Source organism: Argopecten irradians, chromosome 16, assembly GCF_041381155.1.
Source record: "Argopecten irradians isolate NY chromosome 16, Ai_NY, whole genome shotgun sequence".
NCBI classification, from domain to species: domain Eukaryota; kingdom Metazoa; phylum Mollusca; class Bivalvia; order Pectinida; family Pectinidae; genus Argopecten; species Argopecten irradians.
The window spans coordinates 10,010,550-10,032,007 of record NC_091149.1 but is presented as its reverse complement, the minus strand read 5'-3'; the positions used below and the strand labels follow the sequence as shown (position 1 = coordinate 10,032,007).

Below are 21,458 nucleotides of genomic sequence, written 5' to 3'. Positions count from 1 at the left end.
AGGTATCAATTGTGACGTCATTATTTTGTGGGCACAATTCACGTCACTTTTTCCGAAACATATGATGTTACGCTGGCAAACATATGACGACACAATCAATACCTACCCGCAAGGGGAGATAACTGTGTAACATTCAAACACAGATTAGTATGTAAACTGACAGTATAAAGATATTTTTTTGATAGTAAAACTATTATTTTGATGGCAATGATTTTTAATGACAATGATATCTTTTCTCTAGGCTCCTACAGTGGATGATTGATGATGATGCAGATGTTGGTTTGAGAACAGAGGCAGCCATAGTCCTCGGTAGTCTGGCTAAAGGCACAGAGGAAAACATACAGCACTTAGTGGACTCTGGCTGTGTCACTGTTCTACTCAAAGGTTTATAGTTATTCATCTTAAATTCTAGCTCGGTTTATATTAATTCATCTTAAATTCTGGCTTGGTTATGACTCCGGCTGTGTCACTGTCACTAATTTCATCCGAATAAATGCAAGGTACTGCAAATTAAGGGATCGCCAAATAATAAAAGAACATATCGTCTCGTGAACCAATCTGGAGAAGTCATACTGGAAAAAATCGTCAGCGAAAAAGACATAGGAGTAACGGTAGATGCCAATTTGGACCCATATTCAAAATTCTATAAATAAAGCAAACTCAGTCCTCGGCATTATCAGAAGATCTTTTACATATCTGGACGAAACAATGTTTAAACATGCAGCCAGCGCATGGAGCCCATATAAACTTAAAGACTGTCAGATGATAGAAAACGTACAACGGAGAGCTACCAAGCTTCTACCAGGATTTAAAGATCTGTCATATGAAGAGTGATTAAACATCGCAGGATTAGAGGGGATTTAATAAACGTTTTTAAGATTGTAAACAAAAAATTTGACGAGAGAGTTACCTCTAACATATTTGTTTATGATACGAACGAAAGAACTCGAGGCCATAAATTTAAGCTGTATAAACAACATTGCAACACGGAGCTAAGGAAAAACTCTTTCACATTTAGGGTAGTTGATACCTGGAATTGTCTACCAGAGTCTGTCGTTAATGCAGAGACTACTAAAGATTTTGAGATACTGCTAGATAACCATATGAAGGACAATATCTATAATAATTACTGATAAATAATTTTATTGAGTACTTGTATACAACTTTACCAGTGACAATATAATTAGTTTATATTATGTCTTATGATATGGACATAGAGGCTTCTAGCCTGCGTCCATTATTTTCCATTAAATCCATTAAAACTGTCCTTCTGAAAGGTTTATAATTATTATCTTAAATTCTAGCTTGGTTAATTAGACTCCGGCTGTTTCACTGTTATAATCAAAGGTTTATAATTATTATCTTAAATTCTAGCTTGGTTTATAATAAGTTATCTTAAATTCTAGCTTGGTTAATTAGACTCCGGCTGTTTCACTGTTATAATCAAAGGTTTATAATTATTATCTTAAATTCTAGCTTGGTTAATTAGACTCCGGCTGTTTCACTGTTATAATCAAAGGTTTATAATTATTATCTTAAATTCTAGCTTGGTTTATAATAAGTTATCTTAAATTCTAGCTTGGTTTATAATAAGTTATCTTAAATTCTAGCTTGGTTTATAATAAGTTATCTTAAATTCTAGCTTGGTTTATAATAAGTTATCTTAAATTCTAGCTTGGTTTATAATAAGTTATCTTAAATTCTAGCTTGGTTTATAATAAGTTATCTTAAATTCTAGCTTGGTTTATAATAAGTTATCTTAAATTCTAGCTTGGTTTATAATAAGTTATCTTAAATTCTAGCTTGGTTTATAATAAGTTATCTTAAATTCTAGCTTGGTTAATTAGACTCCGGCTGTTTCACTGTTATACTGAAAGGTTTCTAATTATTTATCTTACATTCTAGCTTGGTTATGACTCTGACTTTGTCTTTGTTTTACTCAAAGGTTTCTAATTATTTATCTTACATTGTAGCTTAGTATGGCTCAGGACGTGTCATTGTCTTACTCAGGTGTTGATATATCTTAACTTTTAACTTAATTTAATTGTTAGAGCTGGCACAATAACCATTTAATAGCCTTCTATTGCAAAATGGAAAGTTGGTACATATTCTGTTACCTGATGTATTTATATATTTTTCTTCCCATATTCAACTCAATTAGGGCCCAGGGTGCTTAAAAACACTGAAAAAATGAAGGGCCCTTAATGGGCCATCATATCACAAAATTATTGGTTTTCATATTTTTGATTTCCATTTAATTTGAGGCAAGTGAAAATGAATAATCAAGGCCTCAGAAAGGAGGAGGGGCATTTATAGAGACATGGGGGGACTGGAATACGGTATTTTAGTCTACATCACATAATTCTTGAAAAAGTTAATTCGGACGCACACTAAATTCATTTATTAATACCTGTTGTCAGTTTCTATTAGTTAATATTCTGTGACCCAAGGTTCATGAGCCGTTGACAGAGGTGAATGTGGGTACCGCAATGAAGCCTGGGAGAGATTGACTTAGTTCATCCACTAATAGTAAGTTTCAATAATTTAAATGTACCCCTCACCCCCCACCCACGCACCCACCCCTCCCTGGTATCAATCCTGTGTTCAAAGTAATTATACTGTAAATTTAACAGATAATCATTCACATCGAGCCTTCTGCTGGTGACCATTATAACCAGGCAGACAGACAGACAAACATGGAGGATACACTCGACGTAAGTAAACTCCTTGAAAGATTGCTTGCTGCTGTTTCAGCTCACCTTGATTGTTATCTGACCTATTATATTTAACCCTTTATGAGAAATTACAGAAGGTTCCAGCAAATTGCCACAAGTTTACAGACTAGACAGGTACCTGAGGTTTTGAAGTTATAGTTAGCTGCAAAAGCTTTTCAATATGGCTGCTAAGTTTTTAGCCCACCATCATCAGATGGTGGGCTATTCAAATCGCTTTTAGTCCGTGGTCCGTCCTTCCGTCCGTCTCAAATTTCATGTGCATGGGTCCCCTAGGTCCCTGGTTATGCATATTGCATTTTTTGATACCGATCAGTGAACAAGATGGCTGACAGGACGCCATCTTGAATTTTGACAATTGAAGTTTGTTACCACTATTTCTCAGAAAGTACTGAAGGGATCTGTGTCAAATTGCATGTGCAGGTTTCCCCTAGGGTCTAGTTGTGCATATTTGGACTGCTCGGTGAACAAGATTGCCGACGGGCCGCTATATCTTTACATTTTGATACTTGAAACATGTTACCACTATTTTCTCAAAAGTATTGAAGGGATCTGTCTCAAATTTCATGTGCAGGTTCCCATAGGTCCCTGTTTATGCATATTGCATTTTGGTACCGATTAAGTGAACAAGATGGCCGACAGGACGCTATCTTGGATTTTGACAATTGAGGTTTTGTTACTGTTTATATACATATCTCAGGAAGTAACTTCTCAAAATTCATATGTAGTAAATATGTAGTTAAAAGTTTGAAAAGCAGATAAAAGATCCCTCTTTTGTTTGTCAGGCACAGATCATTCTTTGGTGGACGCAAAGATCCCTCTGGAACTACGTTTACGTTGCTTGTTTTAAGAATTTTGTAGCAGTTTTTTACGCATGGGCTTTCAAGAATCATGACGCATGAGTATGTTTGCTTTGGATCAATTAGGCTTTTATATCTCTTTAAAAACCCAACTTGTCATAAAATACTAATTGTCATTTTGAACAACTTTGCTCAACATTACTTACATCTGTAATGAAATCAAAATGTTCAAAGAAAATTTGATTGGATGAAGCCCCCCTTTACTTTGACGCTTAATGCATGATTAGGATTTATTTTGGCAAATAGTTGAATCACTTCGTCCTTATGGCTGTACTTGGTTAGTTGTCTGTCAGCTGTTCCCTAAAAGCCTTCTTGTCAAAAATTATTAAGTGGGTTTCAAGCAACATTTGTCAGAATCTTCCTTAGAGGGAAGGGATCAACTATTCAATATTATATAAAAAATTTTGATTTGACACTTCAAATACCTACCCCCCACCACTTTGGGCTGGATGGTTGGGATTTCTTTTTTAAAATTTAATTTAGAAATAAATGTTGTCTCTCTCTTCGATTATGGCTCGTATTGGCATTTGAGGTCTATTTTGGCTATTGGAAATAGAGGAGATTTTCTATAAGTCTAAGCTGCTGGCATCTCAGGAAACTCAAAGTCTCATAATTAGACGATTATATCAATATCATTATAAATATCAGCCTACTCATTAAAGGGACAATTCAGTCTAAGAGAACATTAAAATTTGTACATATATCGGAAAAAACCCCACTTCAAATGGAAATTAGATCAGTCGATTTTTACTGTGATATGCCTGAAAAGCCCATGGTGGTGACATGTATGTGAAATGTTCAAACATTGTGGTACTATGCCAAACCCTGTCCCTTGCTTGTAGAGTAATGCAACTTTTTCTAGAACTGCTCAAATCGCTCTGACAGTAGTGTGTTTACCTTATTAGGTGAATTGTCTTGCCTTAAAAATCATTTTATCACCTTCTCAGTGGTTATGTAGTTCATTTGTTTAACGTGCATGACTTAATTAGGCTCGGATATGGGTACAGTTTACATATTCTACCTTTTTAATCTTATTGATCAACAAATTGATATTTCAACGATATTAATTAAAATTTACTAAACAATGTCGTGGAATATGTTTTACGTTATATGTTTCTTAAGAAATGTTACAGTAGACCAATACATTTATGCTAAATTTTGCTTCTTGGTTATGTAAAAGAATAAGCCTGAGTGAATTGTCAATTTAATTCTTGTTAATTCAGTAAAATTACCACACATATATACATATTAATGTGATTTGAAAATTTTTGGGAAGAGACTGTGGTTAAAACATAAAATGTTAATGTTGCATGCGCAGGTCCGGTGGGCCTCTTGTTCCTGAATGTTGCCTGCATGTGTATATCCTGGTTGTAGGTATTTAGTGCTGAGTTTTTCCTGAATGCTGCCTGTCTGGTCCATCTCTTTACCTATGCAGCATTCCAGGATGGCCTGGGGCTTGCCTATATAGCATCGTGGCGGAGTAAAGACTTTGGGGGTATTTGTTCTCCTACCGATTACGGTAAATATGTTCTACCGATTACAATGATAGATATGTTCAAAATATACATTACTACTGAATTTTACTCTTTTAATTGTGAAATATTGTACCCTGAAACATAAAAGGCCCGAGATACTCTGGCCCTGACACCAGACTTAGACTTTATGACAGATTGATGTCTGGTGTAGGGCCAGAGCACAAAGTGGAACTCGCCGACACAGTTTTGTATTATATCGGGCCAGGTTATGTCCAATTCAGACTGCTTACATTAAAATATTACCACTGAAAATCTTCACTTACCTTAGTCTTTTCAATAAATGAATGATTTATTTACTTATTGCAATCCATTTTATTACTCATGCACATCATATCATGTCAGTTTCTTTGTCATCACCATTTTTTCAATTTTGCAAGTCACCTGTAATCTCGACAGATTGCTATACCTGTGTAGATACATTATTCATTTATTGAAAATACCAAGTTAAGTGGCGCTTTTTGGTGGTCAGTCTGAATCGGAGATGACCTGAACTGATACCAGTTGGCGAGTTCCACCTTTTGATATAGCAGTGCACTCTGGCCCAACACCAGACATCAATCTGTCATAATGTCTAAGTCTGGCGTCAGGGTCAGAGTATATAGCCTTAGGGCTAAAATATGACATGCTACATGTATATGCAGGTATCTAGCACTATCTTGAAATCATAAAACATCTATGAGAAATATAACAATTTAACTACCGTATTCAACTCAATAATCACCCATGTCCCTATAGGCGCCCTTCCCCATTTTTGAGGCCTTGATTTCAATTGCCAAGGCATAAATAAAGACCAAAAACTGTATAGATTTGAAATGATTTTGTCTTATTAGCGCTTTTCAATTTTTTAAATGCCCTGGGCGCTTATTGGGTCAGATACGATATTATAGCTGCGTTTTTGTTCTGTTATAAATTGATATGTTCAAATTGGTACATAAAGAGGTGAAAGAGCTGCAGGCTATTTTATTGATTCCGTGGATCATTATTATGGTGGAAAAAAATTTTGATTCTCTTATTCTTGAAAAATTTAAAATTTTCTCAAATTGAGTCCAAATTGTGATAAAGACCTGCGAAAATTACATTATTAACAGTACAATGATAACAGATATCTTTTGATTTAAAGGTCTGAAGATTGCTGGTAACACAGGTTTGACGTCGGTGAGGAATCGGGCGGGGAATACTGTATTAACTCTACAGTCCACAATCACCACAGCTCATGGTATTTCTTTGTATTGACTGTAATAACATTCTTATTTTTGTGGTTGAAAGGGCAAATAAGTGTTATTAATTTCTTTTGATATTTTACCACACAATTTTACATTTATTTATATTTACTAAATGACTGTTTAACATCCATTGTTCTTACATATATATATATGTGTAAGAAACAGGTCAAGCAATAATTTGTTGTTTATGGCATTTGTTTCACTCTTCTATGTCAATGAACAGACTGAAGAAAGAAATTAATCTTTTCTTTTTGTTTTCTCTTTTATATTCCCATTTGACATCAACATATTGGAAACACAGAATTTGGTAAGTAGACAATATGTACACACTACATGTAGTCATAAATATTAATACTAATATGTACTAATATGACAGAATAATTATAAGTCAATTACCATATTTGACCCAATAAACTTATTCAACAAAGTAAGCCATAAATGAATTTGCAAAAGAATTCGATATGAAAGCAAACATGGTTTTCATATTTTTAGCATTTGAACAAGAGCAGATAAACTCGGAGGAGATAACTCTGTGATAAACAAACAGGAGGAGATAACTCTGTGATAAACAAACAGGAGGAGATAACTCTGTGATAAACAAACAGGAGGAGATAACTCTGTGATAAACAAACAGGAGGAGATAACTCTATGATAACATACAAGTGGAGATAACTCTGTGATAAATCTTTGGCAGATAAATTTTTTGGAATGATAATGTTACTGACATTTTACATTCACTTGACATTCAATGATTAATAATAAAACCTTTCTTTGTAGGCCATAACTGGGGAAGTGGTCATGACAATGCAGACAGCTCCGAGTGTAAAGACTTCTACATCATGTACCCTACATCACAGGAAGGGTTCTATTCCAACAATGTTGTATGTATACAAACACTATACATTGTGTATGTAAGGCGACAGTACCCAAAACAAAGCACTTTTTACAACAAAACTGTGTGTAAGCTAGTAATTTGTTAGAAAAAAATTCAGCTTAGAAAAAAAAGTTTTTGTAATAAAAATTCAGAAACTTGCCTGATTGTATGATCCAATTTGGGTACTCTTACATTACAGTCAAGTTAACCATTTTTTTCATACACAAAATATTTCTACTACTACTAGATAATAGATTTACATACTTTGAATTTCTAGTTAAAATCCTCTGATAATTTTGAAGGCTTCATTAATAATTTGATTACAATATTTTGAATAGTTTACAATTATGTTATTTTCACATTAGAATGTGTCTGTTTGTAGATATTTTCTCCCTGTAGTAGGAGGTCAGTGTACAAAGTACTGGAAGTGAAGGGGAGGGATTGTTTTAAAGGTAACAACCAAATACTGTAAATCAACTTCATTTTGCATGCCATGCGATTTATTTTTGCTAATTTCGCAATCAAGGTAAATCCACGAAATAAGATCTTAGACCATTCTTGCACAATCACAATTCAATTTCAAATACATAGATCTCAACTTTGCAAAAATCTTTTGAATCAGAAATCGTGATATTTAGTAGCTTCGAAAGAAAATTGGTTTAGAGTATTCTATCACCCTATTTTAGTAATAACATTAAAGTGCGAAACACTTCTAAGGTAACACGTACACGAAAATATAAGAAAAAACACAATCTTCAAAATTTCAATCCTACACACTCACAGCTTTGGTTTGCTGCCGCCATTTTTTCATACATATGAGGAGGTTGTGCGTTGTTCCGGTACTGCTCTCCCCAGTAAATATATAATTAACTAATGCAAATGCATAACAGGGGTAATTAACATTTTTTTTTATTTTTTGTAAATAATGATAATAACACTTTGAAAATTAGAAGCTATAGAATGCAGTCAAAATATCCACCAAGACGAAGATGAGCACAAGGAATCATGACGTCACATAACGTCAACAAATGGCGCGAAATCATAGGATTCGCATACGCGGCACTCCAGGCCTTGCATGTACACAGAGAAATCTTTGGTTTATGCTAGACAATTATTACATCATATACTTCTGTAGTTTAAATTGGGTCCTTTTATTTCTAAATTTTTGTTTTTCTACATGAAATAGAAAATAAAATAAACAAGTAGAGCTTCGCTCTTCCTGTGCCGTGCATGATTCAAATTCAAACATCTGGCTGCGCCCTTTAAGGCCTTGCCTTCATGAAGTCATATTACCACTAGTCCTACACCTGTGGGTCTGTGTCGGGACAAATGGTGAACATGTTCTGAGGTTGTTTTGATACAATACCTCCACCTCTCTTATCAAGAGTTCAAGGCCAGACTTTATTTTGTCAAGAGTTTGATACCAGCTATATAAAAATCATCAGTAACTGGTTGTTTGTCTTTGGTTTTTCTCTTGGTGCTCTGGATTATGTTAAAAAACAAGCAAATACAAATTAATAAATGAATGTTGTTTTAAAAGGGTGTTAGGACATCAAACAATAAATAAACAAAACCATAACGATTGATTTATCTTTTTGTGTCCACAGAGAAGAATCCTTACTTTGCTTATTGTGGTAACGGTCGAATAGACAGCGGCGAAGAGTGTGACTCGGGTACGAGGCCTGACAACTGTTGTACGGACAAATGTGTACTCACTCCAAGCTCAGATTGTAGGTAAGTCCACAGACTCAGTACGAGGCCTGACAACTGTTGTACAGACAAATGTGTACTCACTCCAGACTCAAATTGTAGGTAAGTCCTCAGACTCGGGTACAAGGCCTGACAACTGTTGTACAGACAAATGTGTACTCACTCCAGGCTCAGATTGTAGGTAAGTCCACAGACTCAGTACGAGGCCTGACAACTGTTGTACAGACAAATGTGTACTCACTCCAGACTCAGATTGTAGGTAAGTCCTCAGACTCGGGTACGAGGCCTGACAACTGTTGTACAGACAAATGTGTACTCACTCCGGGCTCATATTGTAGGTAAGTCCTCAGACTCGGGTACGAGGCCATGACAACTGTTGTACAGACAAATGTGTACTCACTCCAGGCTCAGATTGTAGGTAAGTCCTCAGACTCGGGTACGAGGCCTGACAACTGTTGTACAGACAAATGTGTACTCACTCCAGGCTCAGATTGTAGGTAAGTCCTCAGACTCAGTACGAGGCCTGACAACTGTTGTACAGACAAATGTGTACTCACTCCAGGCTCAGATTGTAGGTAAGTCCTCAGACTCGGTACGAGGCCTGACAACTGTTGTACAGACAAAGGTGTACTCACTCCAGGCTCAGATTGTAGGTAAGTCCTCAGACTCAGGTACGAGGCCTGACAACTGTTGTACAGACAAAGGTGTACTCACTCCAGGCTCAGATTGTAGGTAAGTCCTCAGACTCGGTACGAGGCCATGACAACTGTTGTACAAACAAATGTATACTCACTCCAGACTCAGATTGTAGGTAAGTCCACAGAATCGGTACAAGGACTGACAACTGTTGTACAGACAAATGTGTACTCACTCCAGGCTCAGATTTTAGGTAAGTCCTCAGACTCTGGTACTAGCCTGACAACTGTTGTACAGACAAATGTGTACTCATTCCAGGCTCAGATTGTAGGTAAGTCCTCAGACTCAGTACGAGGCCTGACAACTGTTGTAAAGACAAATGTGTACTCACTCCAGGCTCAGATTGTAGGTAAGTCCTCAGACTTGGGTACAAGGCCTGACAACTGTTGTACACAAATGTGTACTCACTCCGGGCTCAGATTGTAGGTAAGTCCACAAGACTACCTCGGTACGAGGCTGACAATGGTTACAGACAAATGTGTAACTCATGACAACGACCTGGACAAATGTGACAACTGTTACAGACAAATGTGTACTCACTACTCCAGGCTCAGAGTTTTAAATTCCCACCAATATAAAAATTGTAGATAATCAATCGTAGAGATAAATTTTCATGAATTAATTTTGGTCACAAAATTTTCAAAGGTTATTGTCGCACACAAAAGAAAGTTAGTTGACAGTCTAAATATACATACAGATGATTATGGTATGTTGTGATACAATTGATGAGTTTATAAATTTTGAAACATGATTGGCTGATACTAGGTAAATGTTGTTATTAATTTCTTTTCTAGTCCGTACAACAAGGCGTGTTGTTCTCAGTGTCGTCTTTCTCCGGCTGGCACCGTGTGTCTACAGACCGTAGACGATGACTTCAGCTGTAAAGGCAACTCTCAGTGCGAGTATCCTTTTCACAGACACCTCCAGACATTTTTAACGGGCGACCGGTTTTTAGGGAACAAAAAATGGATATGTGGCTGTGAAAATAGTCCTAATGTTTGCAAAAAAACGTCAGCATATTTGAAATCTTTCATTTTGGCATCTTTATAATTACAAAGAAAGAAGGACTCTTTGATAATTGCTCACCATTTAATGATTTCATTATTATAATAAGTCCAGTATGCAGATTATTCTAAAATCTACAGGAATGTAAGTGAGAAATAACATTTCCTGTAAGTTGTTCTAGCGGTTTCCAGTACGACTGTCCTCAACCCAGACAGTAAGCCAGACAACACATCCTGTCACGATGCGTGAGTAGTTCATTGTTTTGATATGGGATTTTTGAGATGTGCCAAAATAACATAGGTAAAGTACGATTTGCTATTGATAAGTCCTACCTTGTAGTGATTGTGACATCGCAAAATTATGTGAAAAGTCATCAGAAGGTGCGACTTATTGACGGTAATTTTTCATACTTACACCTTGTAGTTTTAGCATCTTGAACCTTCGTATCAGTCTTATTGAATTACAGTAAAGTTTTTATTAAGAGTCAAGAATAATCTCTATGTAAGGTAGGTTACAGACAAAATGTGGATATTTTTATTGATTGACAAGTACATTCTTCCACAATATCTGACAGGTGTTTTCTGAAATGGTCTGCTGAAAGTGGCTGAGTGCTTAGATGTCGACGATTATAGCTATGACAAACATGCCGCCCACCTCTGGGTCATGTGTTCGAGAATTCCCATGTAGGGCAGTTGTTTACTACTGTACTGACTACTGGTTGTGGTTTAGTCAACATTAAGGGACATTATTCTGTATTTGCTTATTTACAGAGTTATCTGCCCTTGCGGGTAGGTATTGATGGTGGACATCATGTGTTCTGCGAGCGTAACGTCATACTTTTCGGTGAAAATGACGTAAATTGTGCGAATTGCGCACACACAATATAATTGATGTGACAATCAGATACACATACCCGAAAGGGAGCTAACTCTGTAATATGCAAAGACGGGACCTATGGAATATATTCTGATTCAAGACATATCTCACAATATAGGCCTCTGTTGCGACCAAGGATGCTTTCTTTACTCTCTTTTTATATGATAGTAGTATTTCTCTCATACCTCTAATACTGGCTTGTCTAGGGCAATATACACGTGTTGCCTGAGGCTTTATTGCATGGCTACCCATGCAATAAAGCCGCGTGACGTCACGGCGTCAATAAAATTACTATTTTTAAGGTGCCATTTTAAACATTTTTTTGAGAAACTAGGGTGGATTAACCTTAAAAGATACAAACAACGGGATTTGCGTTGAAAATATCATGCAACTTATTTGAAAAAAAGTAGTAAAATTGCAATAAAATGTGGAGGTATGAGAGAAAAATACCCTTTCATACGTGGATATGAAGGATAGGGATATTCTATTTTGTGACCCTCGGGTAGAATATCCCTATCCTTCATATCCACATATGAAAGAGTCTTATAACATTAGTTGCTAGTCAACTTGTTATATCTATTTATTGAATTTAAATTACAAATAATTGATTTCTATAGTTTTATACTAAAAATATATTGTACCTCCATTTTTCAGTGGTAAATGTGTTGATGGAAATTGTGTAGGATTTTGTCAGCAAAAAGGCATGATTCCCTGTGTGTGTTCGCCTGGTAAGAAACTTTAAATACAGCTGTATCTGTCTGTTACGATTGTTGATAATTTAGATTTTTATGTGTTAACAGTATACACTCAGGTATGTACATTGAAACTTGCCATAACAACCACCTCTGTAAAAAGACCACCTGCTTAAGTAAGACCAATTTTCTAGGGTCCCAAATGACCAATTTTATCCAAATTCAACCTCTGTATAAAGACCATCTGCCTATACCGGTATATATTTTTTTAAAATTAAATTTCTCTGACCCTTGGGTCTTTATAGTTTGACTGTATTTGCATATAATTCATTTTTGCTTGTTACGAGCATTTTCATTGGCTTAAAAATTTACTTTATCAGCCCATAATGGAAAAAATGGCGTCGCCGTTTGTAACGACGCTTCTGATTGGCTGAGATGACGGCGTAATAATAATTTCATAGACAAAAGAGTCCCAAAATGAATTTTAAATGTTGAAGAGATTATCTTTAGTAAATTGAATTATAAGGATTAATTTGAATAGATTTCTTATGTTATGGAGATATAACACAAAAATCTGAGTTTACTCTCATCATAAACCGCTTCGCGGTTTATTTAGAGTACACTCAGATTTTTGTGTTATATCTCCATAACATAAAAAATCTATTCAAGTTAATCCTTAAATATGAGCATCCCCTCGATATTCTGTATTTGCATATTACAGAGTTATCTGCCCTTGTTGGTAGGTATTGTTTGTGACGTCATGTGTTTTTGAGCGTAACGTCATACGTTTCGGAGAAAACGACATAAATTGCGCTAACAAAATAATGAGGTAACAATCGATACCTACCTGCAAGGGAGCTAACTCTGTAATATGCAAAGACGGAATATTGGACAGGGTGTTAGTTTCGTCCTTATGCAGAAAACAAGGGAGATAATTCTGGCCAATTCATTCTGCTACTAATTAAGATTGAAAAATCTCGTATTTGTTATACAGAGAGTGGACTAGCCTGCTACAGATGTTGTAAGTCTGGTCCGAACTCAAAATGTGTCAGCTTTACAGAGTTACTAGGAAACGGCCGGACCTGTTACCAAGGTTACTGTCAGGCGGTGAGTGTTACTTCTGTTAAATAACTAATATTGATTTATAACTACTTTCTAAAAAATAATGTTACATAAGATAAGTCCACTTATTGGTTTTGATTATCATTTTCCATCCATTGTTAATATTCCATTTGCATATAATAAATTTTCGCCTTTTGATTCTTAGATTCTCACATATGTAGAGTTGTCTGCCCTTGGAAGCAGATATTGATTCATAAAATGTCACATTATTTGCAACAATTAATTATTATACTCTTTTTCTCAGAAATCATTGACCTGATATTACATAAAAATATTATTAGAATAAGAAAAAAAAAAAAATTTATTATGTTTGTAATTATCATCCATATTTCTAAGAAATTCTCACTAGTATATAGTACCTTTCCTAAAGTTTTAGTTTCTCGTATGATCTGTTGTTGATATTTATACAGGGCGTATGTATCAAAAGTCCATCACCCATCAATAAGTTCTGGACAGCACTGACAAGTCGAGTCATTGATTCGTTTGGTAAGTGTATATACCAAAAACATACTATGTATATCCCAAATTAAGACAATGAGTCACTTTACATGTAGTTTGTACTTACTTCTAAAAATTGTTGAAGCTTTAAATGATATCATTTGTACATTATAAATTAGTTCAAAAATGAAGAATTTCATGAAGGACATGTTAAATACTACATTATAATTTGTTTACATACAGGAACATTTATGAGGAACAACATCGTTTTCTTTATCACCTTGTTTTCTGCGATACTATGGCTGCCGACAGTGTTAATATTTGAGCATTTTGTAAGTATTGGTATATTGTGAGCTTAGTCACATTGCAATCTAAACAAAAACAATGTCTTATTTTATTAATATTAAAAAAAGTAGTTTTTCATAATGATAGCACTTTCACTGTTGATCTGCATGAATGAAAACCTGCTGACTTACAGTAACTATCTCTTATAATTACTTCAAAGTGACTTGTCACCTGAACGTCAAGCTAAATGCCTTAGATGGTTTCACTTTGGTGAGGTGATGTGTTAGGTGTTACCAAAAATATATTACCATAGTTGACCCGACAGGTGCCCGGTATGCTTCAAAATTAAAACAAAATTTAAAGATGCTCCACCGCTGACAAATGGTATTTTTTCACTATCAAAAACAGGATCAGACGATATAGTATTTTTTTTCATTTACAAAAGTTGCTTACTTTACACCATTACCACCATTGAAAAGTTTGAGCTTCTAATTTTACTTCAAGTTGAAAATATGAAAAATAATTAATTGCATCCCGAAAAAATTCTGTGGTACTTTATCCTATATGGAATGAAGTACTGATTGCGCATGCACCAAAGGCAAAATAAATCATTTTATATTATTTTTTATACAAGATTAAACACCAATTATTGTTCTAATGATGAATTCCATTTATGCTCTGTCGGCGGTGGAGCATCTTTAATGAAGGGGAGCTTAATACAATGTAGCACCAAATTGGGGCTAACATTTCACAAATATATTGTACAGAGTAATTAATAAGTAATTAATCAATTTACAAAAAAAAATCAAATAGATATATATATATAGTTTCAATCTGCATTTGGATCAAATGATGTGAAATTGTAGCCTCTAAAAAAGGGAGGGGCGCTTATAGGGACAAGGGTGCTTATGGGCGATTATGGGGTCTTTTAGAATTCATAGATGTCTAGACTGTTTCTAATTAAAAGTTTTGGTAATTTGAAAAGAACTATGCATATTACCCAAATTTTGTGTTTTTATTTACGTGTCGTTTTCAGGAAAACAAAAAGAAAAGAGAAGACGACATTCTGATCAGGAAGCAAGTCAACAAACATCTGGTAAGATCTTAATCACATTTTAATCACAGTTTTTACGCCAGACATTTTGCATTTATATTCTGTGTCAATTAATAATTCTAAAATGAAATCATAAATGTCAATTAAATTAAAAAATGGAACAGTGATCTTCTACATTTGGTTGCTTGATATTGAACTCGGTAAGGAATGTTACAGTACTGGGATAGATTTACAACATTGAGCTGCAATGCAAAATAATATGAATTTATGTACAGAATATCTTTAGTTGAATTCCTTTGACTTCCATTTGATGTCATGTCTCTGTGTACTTGCCGTAACAGAGAGAGAAGGTTGACATTCTACCAGACGGATTTGAAAAAGAGTCTTCGATTCGTCATGTTGGAAGCCTGACAGTGTCTGGAAAATCGAGAACCCAAACTCAACGTTCTAATGATACTGGACACATATCTTACAACCATAGGTCAGACCCGCATCTAGAGTATGCAGGACATTCTACAATGTCAGGTAATATTATAATGATTGTAACAGGTTTAGTTGTAATTCTTACAAGCTTGGTGCTCATGGAGTGGAGGGATTTCTCTTTAGCTTAGATGGTAGAGTGGCAGATGAGTTAAATCTTTAATGCGGGTGCTATCCTGCAGGCTGGCACACATTACATGTAGCAGGTTTTAAATGTATAAATAGTGATATTGTTGCCTTCTTAAGATTCACATTTGAAGTGGGATTTCCCTTTAACTTATCTGCTAGAGCGGCATACCAGTAAGTGTGGAGATGCAGGCTCCATTCAGGCTAGGGGCACATTACTCTCTTGCCCTAGCTAGCCGTTACATTAATTATTAACTATTTACCACATTTTACCAAATAAGTGGCAATGTACCTATAAGTGCCCCTCCCCCTTTTGAGGCCTCAATTTTGAATTGCCCGGCATAAATAATAGATCAAAACTATCAAAACTGTATAGGTGTGTAATAACTTTGTCTTATTAAGCACCTTTTTTTTCAATTTTTAAGTGCCCTAAGTGCTTACTGGGTCATATATATATTAAACCAATTGATTTACTAACATCTTTGGCCTCTGTGTTATTTGTCACCTGGTTGTTTCCGAGACAACTATTGTTGATGTAATGGTCTTTGTAATTACAGGTAGCCAGCCTCTATACTCTGACCACCATAAGGTCAGCACACTACCACAGGGGTGGAAGCCGAGAGGATACGACGGTCAGCCACAGCGGATACCCTTGACCATAGACAATCTGTCCGACAAGCGCCGTGATAGGTCCTCTCATAACAGTACACAGCTGTCGCCACAGTCACCGAAGTATCCGTCCAACGCCGAACTACAGCGAGGAGTGTATACTCTACCGTACAGTGTACGAAAGCCAGCTGTCAACGGATATCCTGGTACTGAAAGTTACGATAATAAAGCTAGTACTTTACCTCTGCCGTCCAGGGGATTTAGATCAGACCATGAAAACTGGAGAAATTACAATAGATATACCTCAGACAATGATATGCGTGCTGGTGGTTATCCAAACGAACTGTCCGTGACTCTCAAACCAACTGCTCTACGTATCAATGACACGGGTAGTGTCCATGTTACTAATCCACTGCCGACTGGCGACGATGGCCAGCATTTCGTACCAATAAGCCATCGGTCGTCTGATACGGACTACGAAAGTACTCCAAGAGATTCTGGGCGTCATTCGTATTACTACCATGAAAACCCTTATGAAGACGCGACAAATGTTAGTCGTACACCTCGGGGGTACGATGGAAATTCACAGCCGGTCAGCTATGAGAAACTGTCGAGTAACTATCACAGACAACCTGGAGTCAGTACTGAAAATTTAGTACAAAACTCTCCCAGACAACCAACTGGTAACTATAAGCATCTGCCTGGTAACCATGGCGACCACAACCAGGATGGTTATAGATACACTAACCTTGGATTTGATGATTATTCTGTGACGGAGACCATGATTTAGCTGATGCGATGAATTTTTGAAATAGAAATAACTGAAATATAATTGTAAAACCTTTTAACTGCCATTTATAAACAGAATGAGTTAAATCAAGACATAATATGGAGCAAAGCTTACAATGTACTCTTGATATGTTCTATTTATGATACCACTATCATGTATACTATGTATGATGGTCAGCAGAAGGCTTGCCGAGTGCTGCTCAGCCAAATTCTCTCTGAGATATTCCTGTTGCAAAACATATTAATAAGTAAACAATAACAGAGTGTAGCTATAATAAGCAGAGACATTTTATCACTCTATCAGCAAAGCTGAAAGAAATATTATATTTAATTAATCTATAAGGTCATCTTTACATTTGTAAGCACCATAAGATGAAACGTACAGCCATTAGTCAACAACGAAAATAGTAAGCTATTGATTAGTGAGAGAAGTATGCAAGTTAGTATTCACTTATAGTAAAAACACAAATATGAAAATGAATCAAAGAATCAAATGAGTGTGTACATCCTTATCTAAAAGTAAATTGGTTGTGAGGCTATTTTTGCTGATTGATTGGCACTTGTGATGCATGAGAGTGTAATATGTTTGTGTCTATGATTGCATTAATTGAGTGACAAGTTTGCTGTTTATACTCGAGTTTATGATTTTATTCATCTATTAAGTTCTTGCCCTATGATTGAAAACACTAACTAATTTTTTTGAAAATTCATATGGATAATTTAACAAAACATAACTTGATAGATTTGAGCAGTGAAGTATGTAGAGTTATGTTTGAATGTAGCAGACCAGTTTATAGTTCTATGCATTATGACCATTTTATAATATTATGCATGATACATTAAAACATTGACCTACAATATTAATCAAAACAGTCATGATAGTGGCAGAGTGGCTAACTGTATTACTTCGCTGAAACTCATGCTCCTACGATGTCTGAAACTATATGCTTTCGCCCTTTCGTCTTATAATAAGTAGCTTTATATAGCATCTCATTAAGAAAACTAATTCCATTTATGATTTTGATTTACATGTTGTTGTTGATATATATTTTTATTGGCTTTTCTGTTGTTTACTAATATTTATACATGTATACATGTACATATTGAGTGTATTAATTCAGTATATTGATTAACTGTATTACTTCGCTGTATATTGGTTAACTTCAGTATATTGGTTAAAGGCCCACTACCTTTCCGAAACGGCTTTAATTTTTTAATGGGAATGTAAAACAAGATCGATAATTTTGTAGAGTCGCAAAAATTATTAACTTTCCGTTAATACTACATTTATTATCACCTTCTGAACGATTTGATTAAAATAAATAACATGTTTATTTTCATAACGCGGGTCGTATTATGTTTCCCGCCGTCGTCCTAAATACCGGGCGGTAGTTGACTATCACTGCGCCAGACGGCAATACAGCGAATTGACTCTCCACTGTTTTCATATATTACACAGGAAATCTTGCATATGTTTGGTGTCGTAACCTTATTTTAGGTCATCGGTACGCATTTTCTGATGTTATAAATGTTTTTTAACAAACCTTTATATTTTGCTCCGGAAAGGTAATGGGCCTTTAACTGTATCACTTCGCTGAAACTCATGCACCTACGATGTCTGAAACTATATGCTTTCGCCCTTTTGTCTTATAATAAGTAGCTATATATAGCATCTCATTAAGAAAACTAATTCCATTTATGATTTTGATTTACATGTTGTTGTTGATGTATATTTTTATTGGCTTTACATAGTGAGTGTATAATGAATTCAGTGTACCGATACCACAGCAGAAGGTAGCTAATTAACCTATAGCTAGAGGGGTGGTCGAGTGGTGAAGTGGTTATAAGCTACTAATGCCTTTCACCTAGCCGACTGGGGTTTGATTCCTGGCAAGGATGTGAAAATGTCAGGAGTCACCTGCACAAACATGGGGGTTTTCCCCAGGCACTCCAGTTTTCTCTCATTTTGAGATCTCTTACATGCTTATTATAACATCCAGGCCATCAAAAGTGATTTGTAATATACCTTGTTTCACAATCAATGTACAATTAATTAAGTATATATATTTGAGCTCAGAGGTGTGTTTGCTAAAGACTTTATGGTAATCTAGGTATATATATAATTTAACATTATCTTATCTCACCTACAATGGAGTAGTGAAACTTCAACTATACAGATGTATAATTTTAAGCAGCAAACTATATATATGGCTTATCATATATATTGCATAATAACATATACATTGTAATTTGCATAATATATCCGTGATAGGAGTATTTACAATTTTACCAGACTGAAAGTGAGATTCCCTTTGGGTGATGTGTCAGCAATGCAAGCAAGTATATGATGTGACCTAGCTGAACAAAGAAACGTTTTTGCCGTTGTTGTGACGTCATTGCAATGTTGTTATGAAGTCATGCTAATGTTATCGCGATGGAGACTTTTGTTATTTGTTTTATATTCACTGTTTATTAATATTCACTTTCAATTAAATATGGTTGAGGCAGCTTTCTATATTTTTGTACATTTCTGTAGGTTGTATTAAAATGATAATTTAAAAAATTTGATGTTTGTAAAATGTCCTTAATTTTGGTATATAGCTTAGCACAATTATGTAAATTTAAACACATTAATGACTTAATTAAATGCAATGCTATTAGTATTAGCATAATCATACTTCAGCTTAGTACTTTTGGCCAAAAAAAATGTGAATTCAAATTAAATAATATTGTTATGTAGGCTGAAATATGTACATGTACATTTGCTGTATCTAGAAACTATACATTCTCAAGGAAAATATCATTTTCATAACTATCCAAATTTGTTGTGTTGTGATCACATGAATTCCATTTTACTTCTCAGGATTTCTGAAATTGAAACACGTGTAGAATTAATATAAGAGTTTATATCGTTTCAAAATAAATTGTAGTGAATAAGTAGTTAGGCAGAAAAAAAATAACACGAAAAGAAGTTGTAGTTAACAACTAAACTAAGTGTATGTATGTTTATCTGGGTTTTTTTTAATCCTAAACTTTTAACATTTAATTTAAGCTCTGGATCATAATGATTACCCGTATTTTAACCAGCATATATAGCATTTTGGATTGGTCAAAAGCAGCTTGTTTTTATGTTAGGAAGTGACATTTATGATAGTAGTTTCCTGTTATGATCTGAAATATATTCTTTATCTATCTGTCTCGTGTTGAATAATGTGTCAAATGTGTTAAATGTCACGTGTTATAATGTATAATGTGAAATTCTACTATGTATGTATTTACAGCCTGTATGATAATTAATATGCTCATTTCACATCTTTTACATTTTCACAATTTCTACATTCATGGTTGCATTAATCATATCATTCCTCTATTTAGTGTTTGATGGTATATAAACCAATAATCCATTCTCATCTATCAGAGTTATTTCCCTTTGTTAAACTCTTCAGTACTGTAAGGGGAGATAACTGTGTGATATATCAGAGCGTTATTAGCCGTGGGATATGATGATGTATGTAATACTTTTCCTGACCAGTAAATTCTTATTTTTATAAATATTTTACTGTATATCAAAAAGAATTTTGCAAATGCCAAAAGATACTCCTGTGTAGTACAAATGTTTATACCGTATTCGACCCAATAAGCGCTCATGGCATTTAAAAAAAAAATGGAAAGGTGCTTAATAAGACAATATTACTGCAAACCTTTACAATTTTGTTCTTTATTTATGCACAGGAAATTGAAATTGAGGCCTCAAAAGTGGGAGGGGCTCTAACAAGGACATGGGCGCTTATAAAGTACATTTACATATTTGCATACTTTAATCAGAGCTTGTCTAAAAAAATCGGTTTTTTATAATTAACATCATGATTTATAAGATAAATATCAGCTATATGTTCCATTGACTTTATAATTCTGTCTTTGAATATTAAGAGTTACCTCCCTTGGGGGCAGGTGTTCATTATGTGATGTCAATATTTTGTTAGTGAACACAAGGTCGATTTTGCTCGCAAACACATGACGTCACAATCAATAACTATACCAACAAGGGCATATAACTATGTATTATGCAGAGCGGAATAAGCAAAGCAAAAACACCTATATACAATTGTAGAGTTTTGAAGGTGTTAATTCAGAAACTTACTATGCAATACTGTGCCATACATATTAAGATGTTGTTTAAATAATACGGACATTGTTATAGAAATGATGTACAAATTTTCACTCTTTATATTCAATTCAATATTTTTATATATATATATATATATATAATCATTGTTAACTGTCTTCTCCTTGAATACATATATGGTGAAAGAGATTGAGATTTATTTTCTATTAAAATTAATGATATCTGA

General features: G+C 34.8%; 2 protein-coding genes across 2 annotated transcripts in view; both read left to right on the top strand.

Annotated features, from left to right (window-relative positions):
- Positions 1–1,301, top strand: part of LOC138310890 (armadillo repeat-containing protein 8-like) — a 3,595-nt gene extending 2,294 nt beyond the window's left edge. Inside the window, exon 5 of the mRNA XM_069252218.1 lies at positions 242–1,301. Coding sequence (XP_069108319.1) covers positions 242–392 — 151 coding nt within the window. The 3' untranslated portion in view covers positions 393–1,301. The remainder of the gene's footprint in view (positions 1–241) is intronic.
- Positions 709–21,458, top strand: LOC138310889 (ADAM 17-like protease). Its single transcript, XM_069252217.1, is given in 18 exon segments — positions 709–774; positions 2,634–2,714; positions 4,967–5,111; positions 6,248–6,343; positions 6,652–6,657; positions 7,128–7,231; positions 7,607–7,676; positions 8,832–8,958; positions 10,425–10,532; positions 10,817–10,841; positions 10,843–10,880; positions 12,166–12,239; positions 13,198–13,310; positions 13,736–13,811; positions 14,007–14,095; positions 15,085–15,144; positions 15,444–15,627; positions 16,266–21,458. Coding segments are annotated over 18 exon segments (2,304 nt in total). The 3' UTR covers positions 17,108–21,458.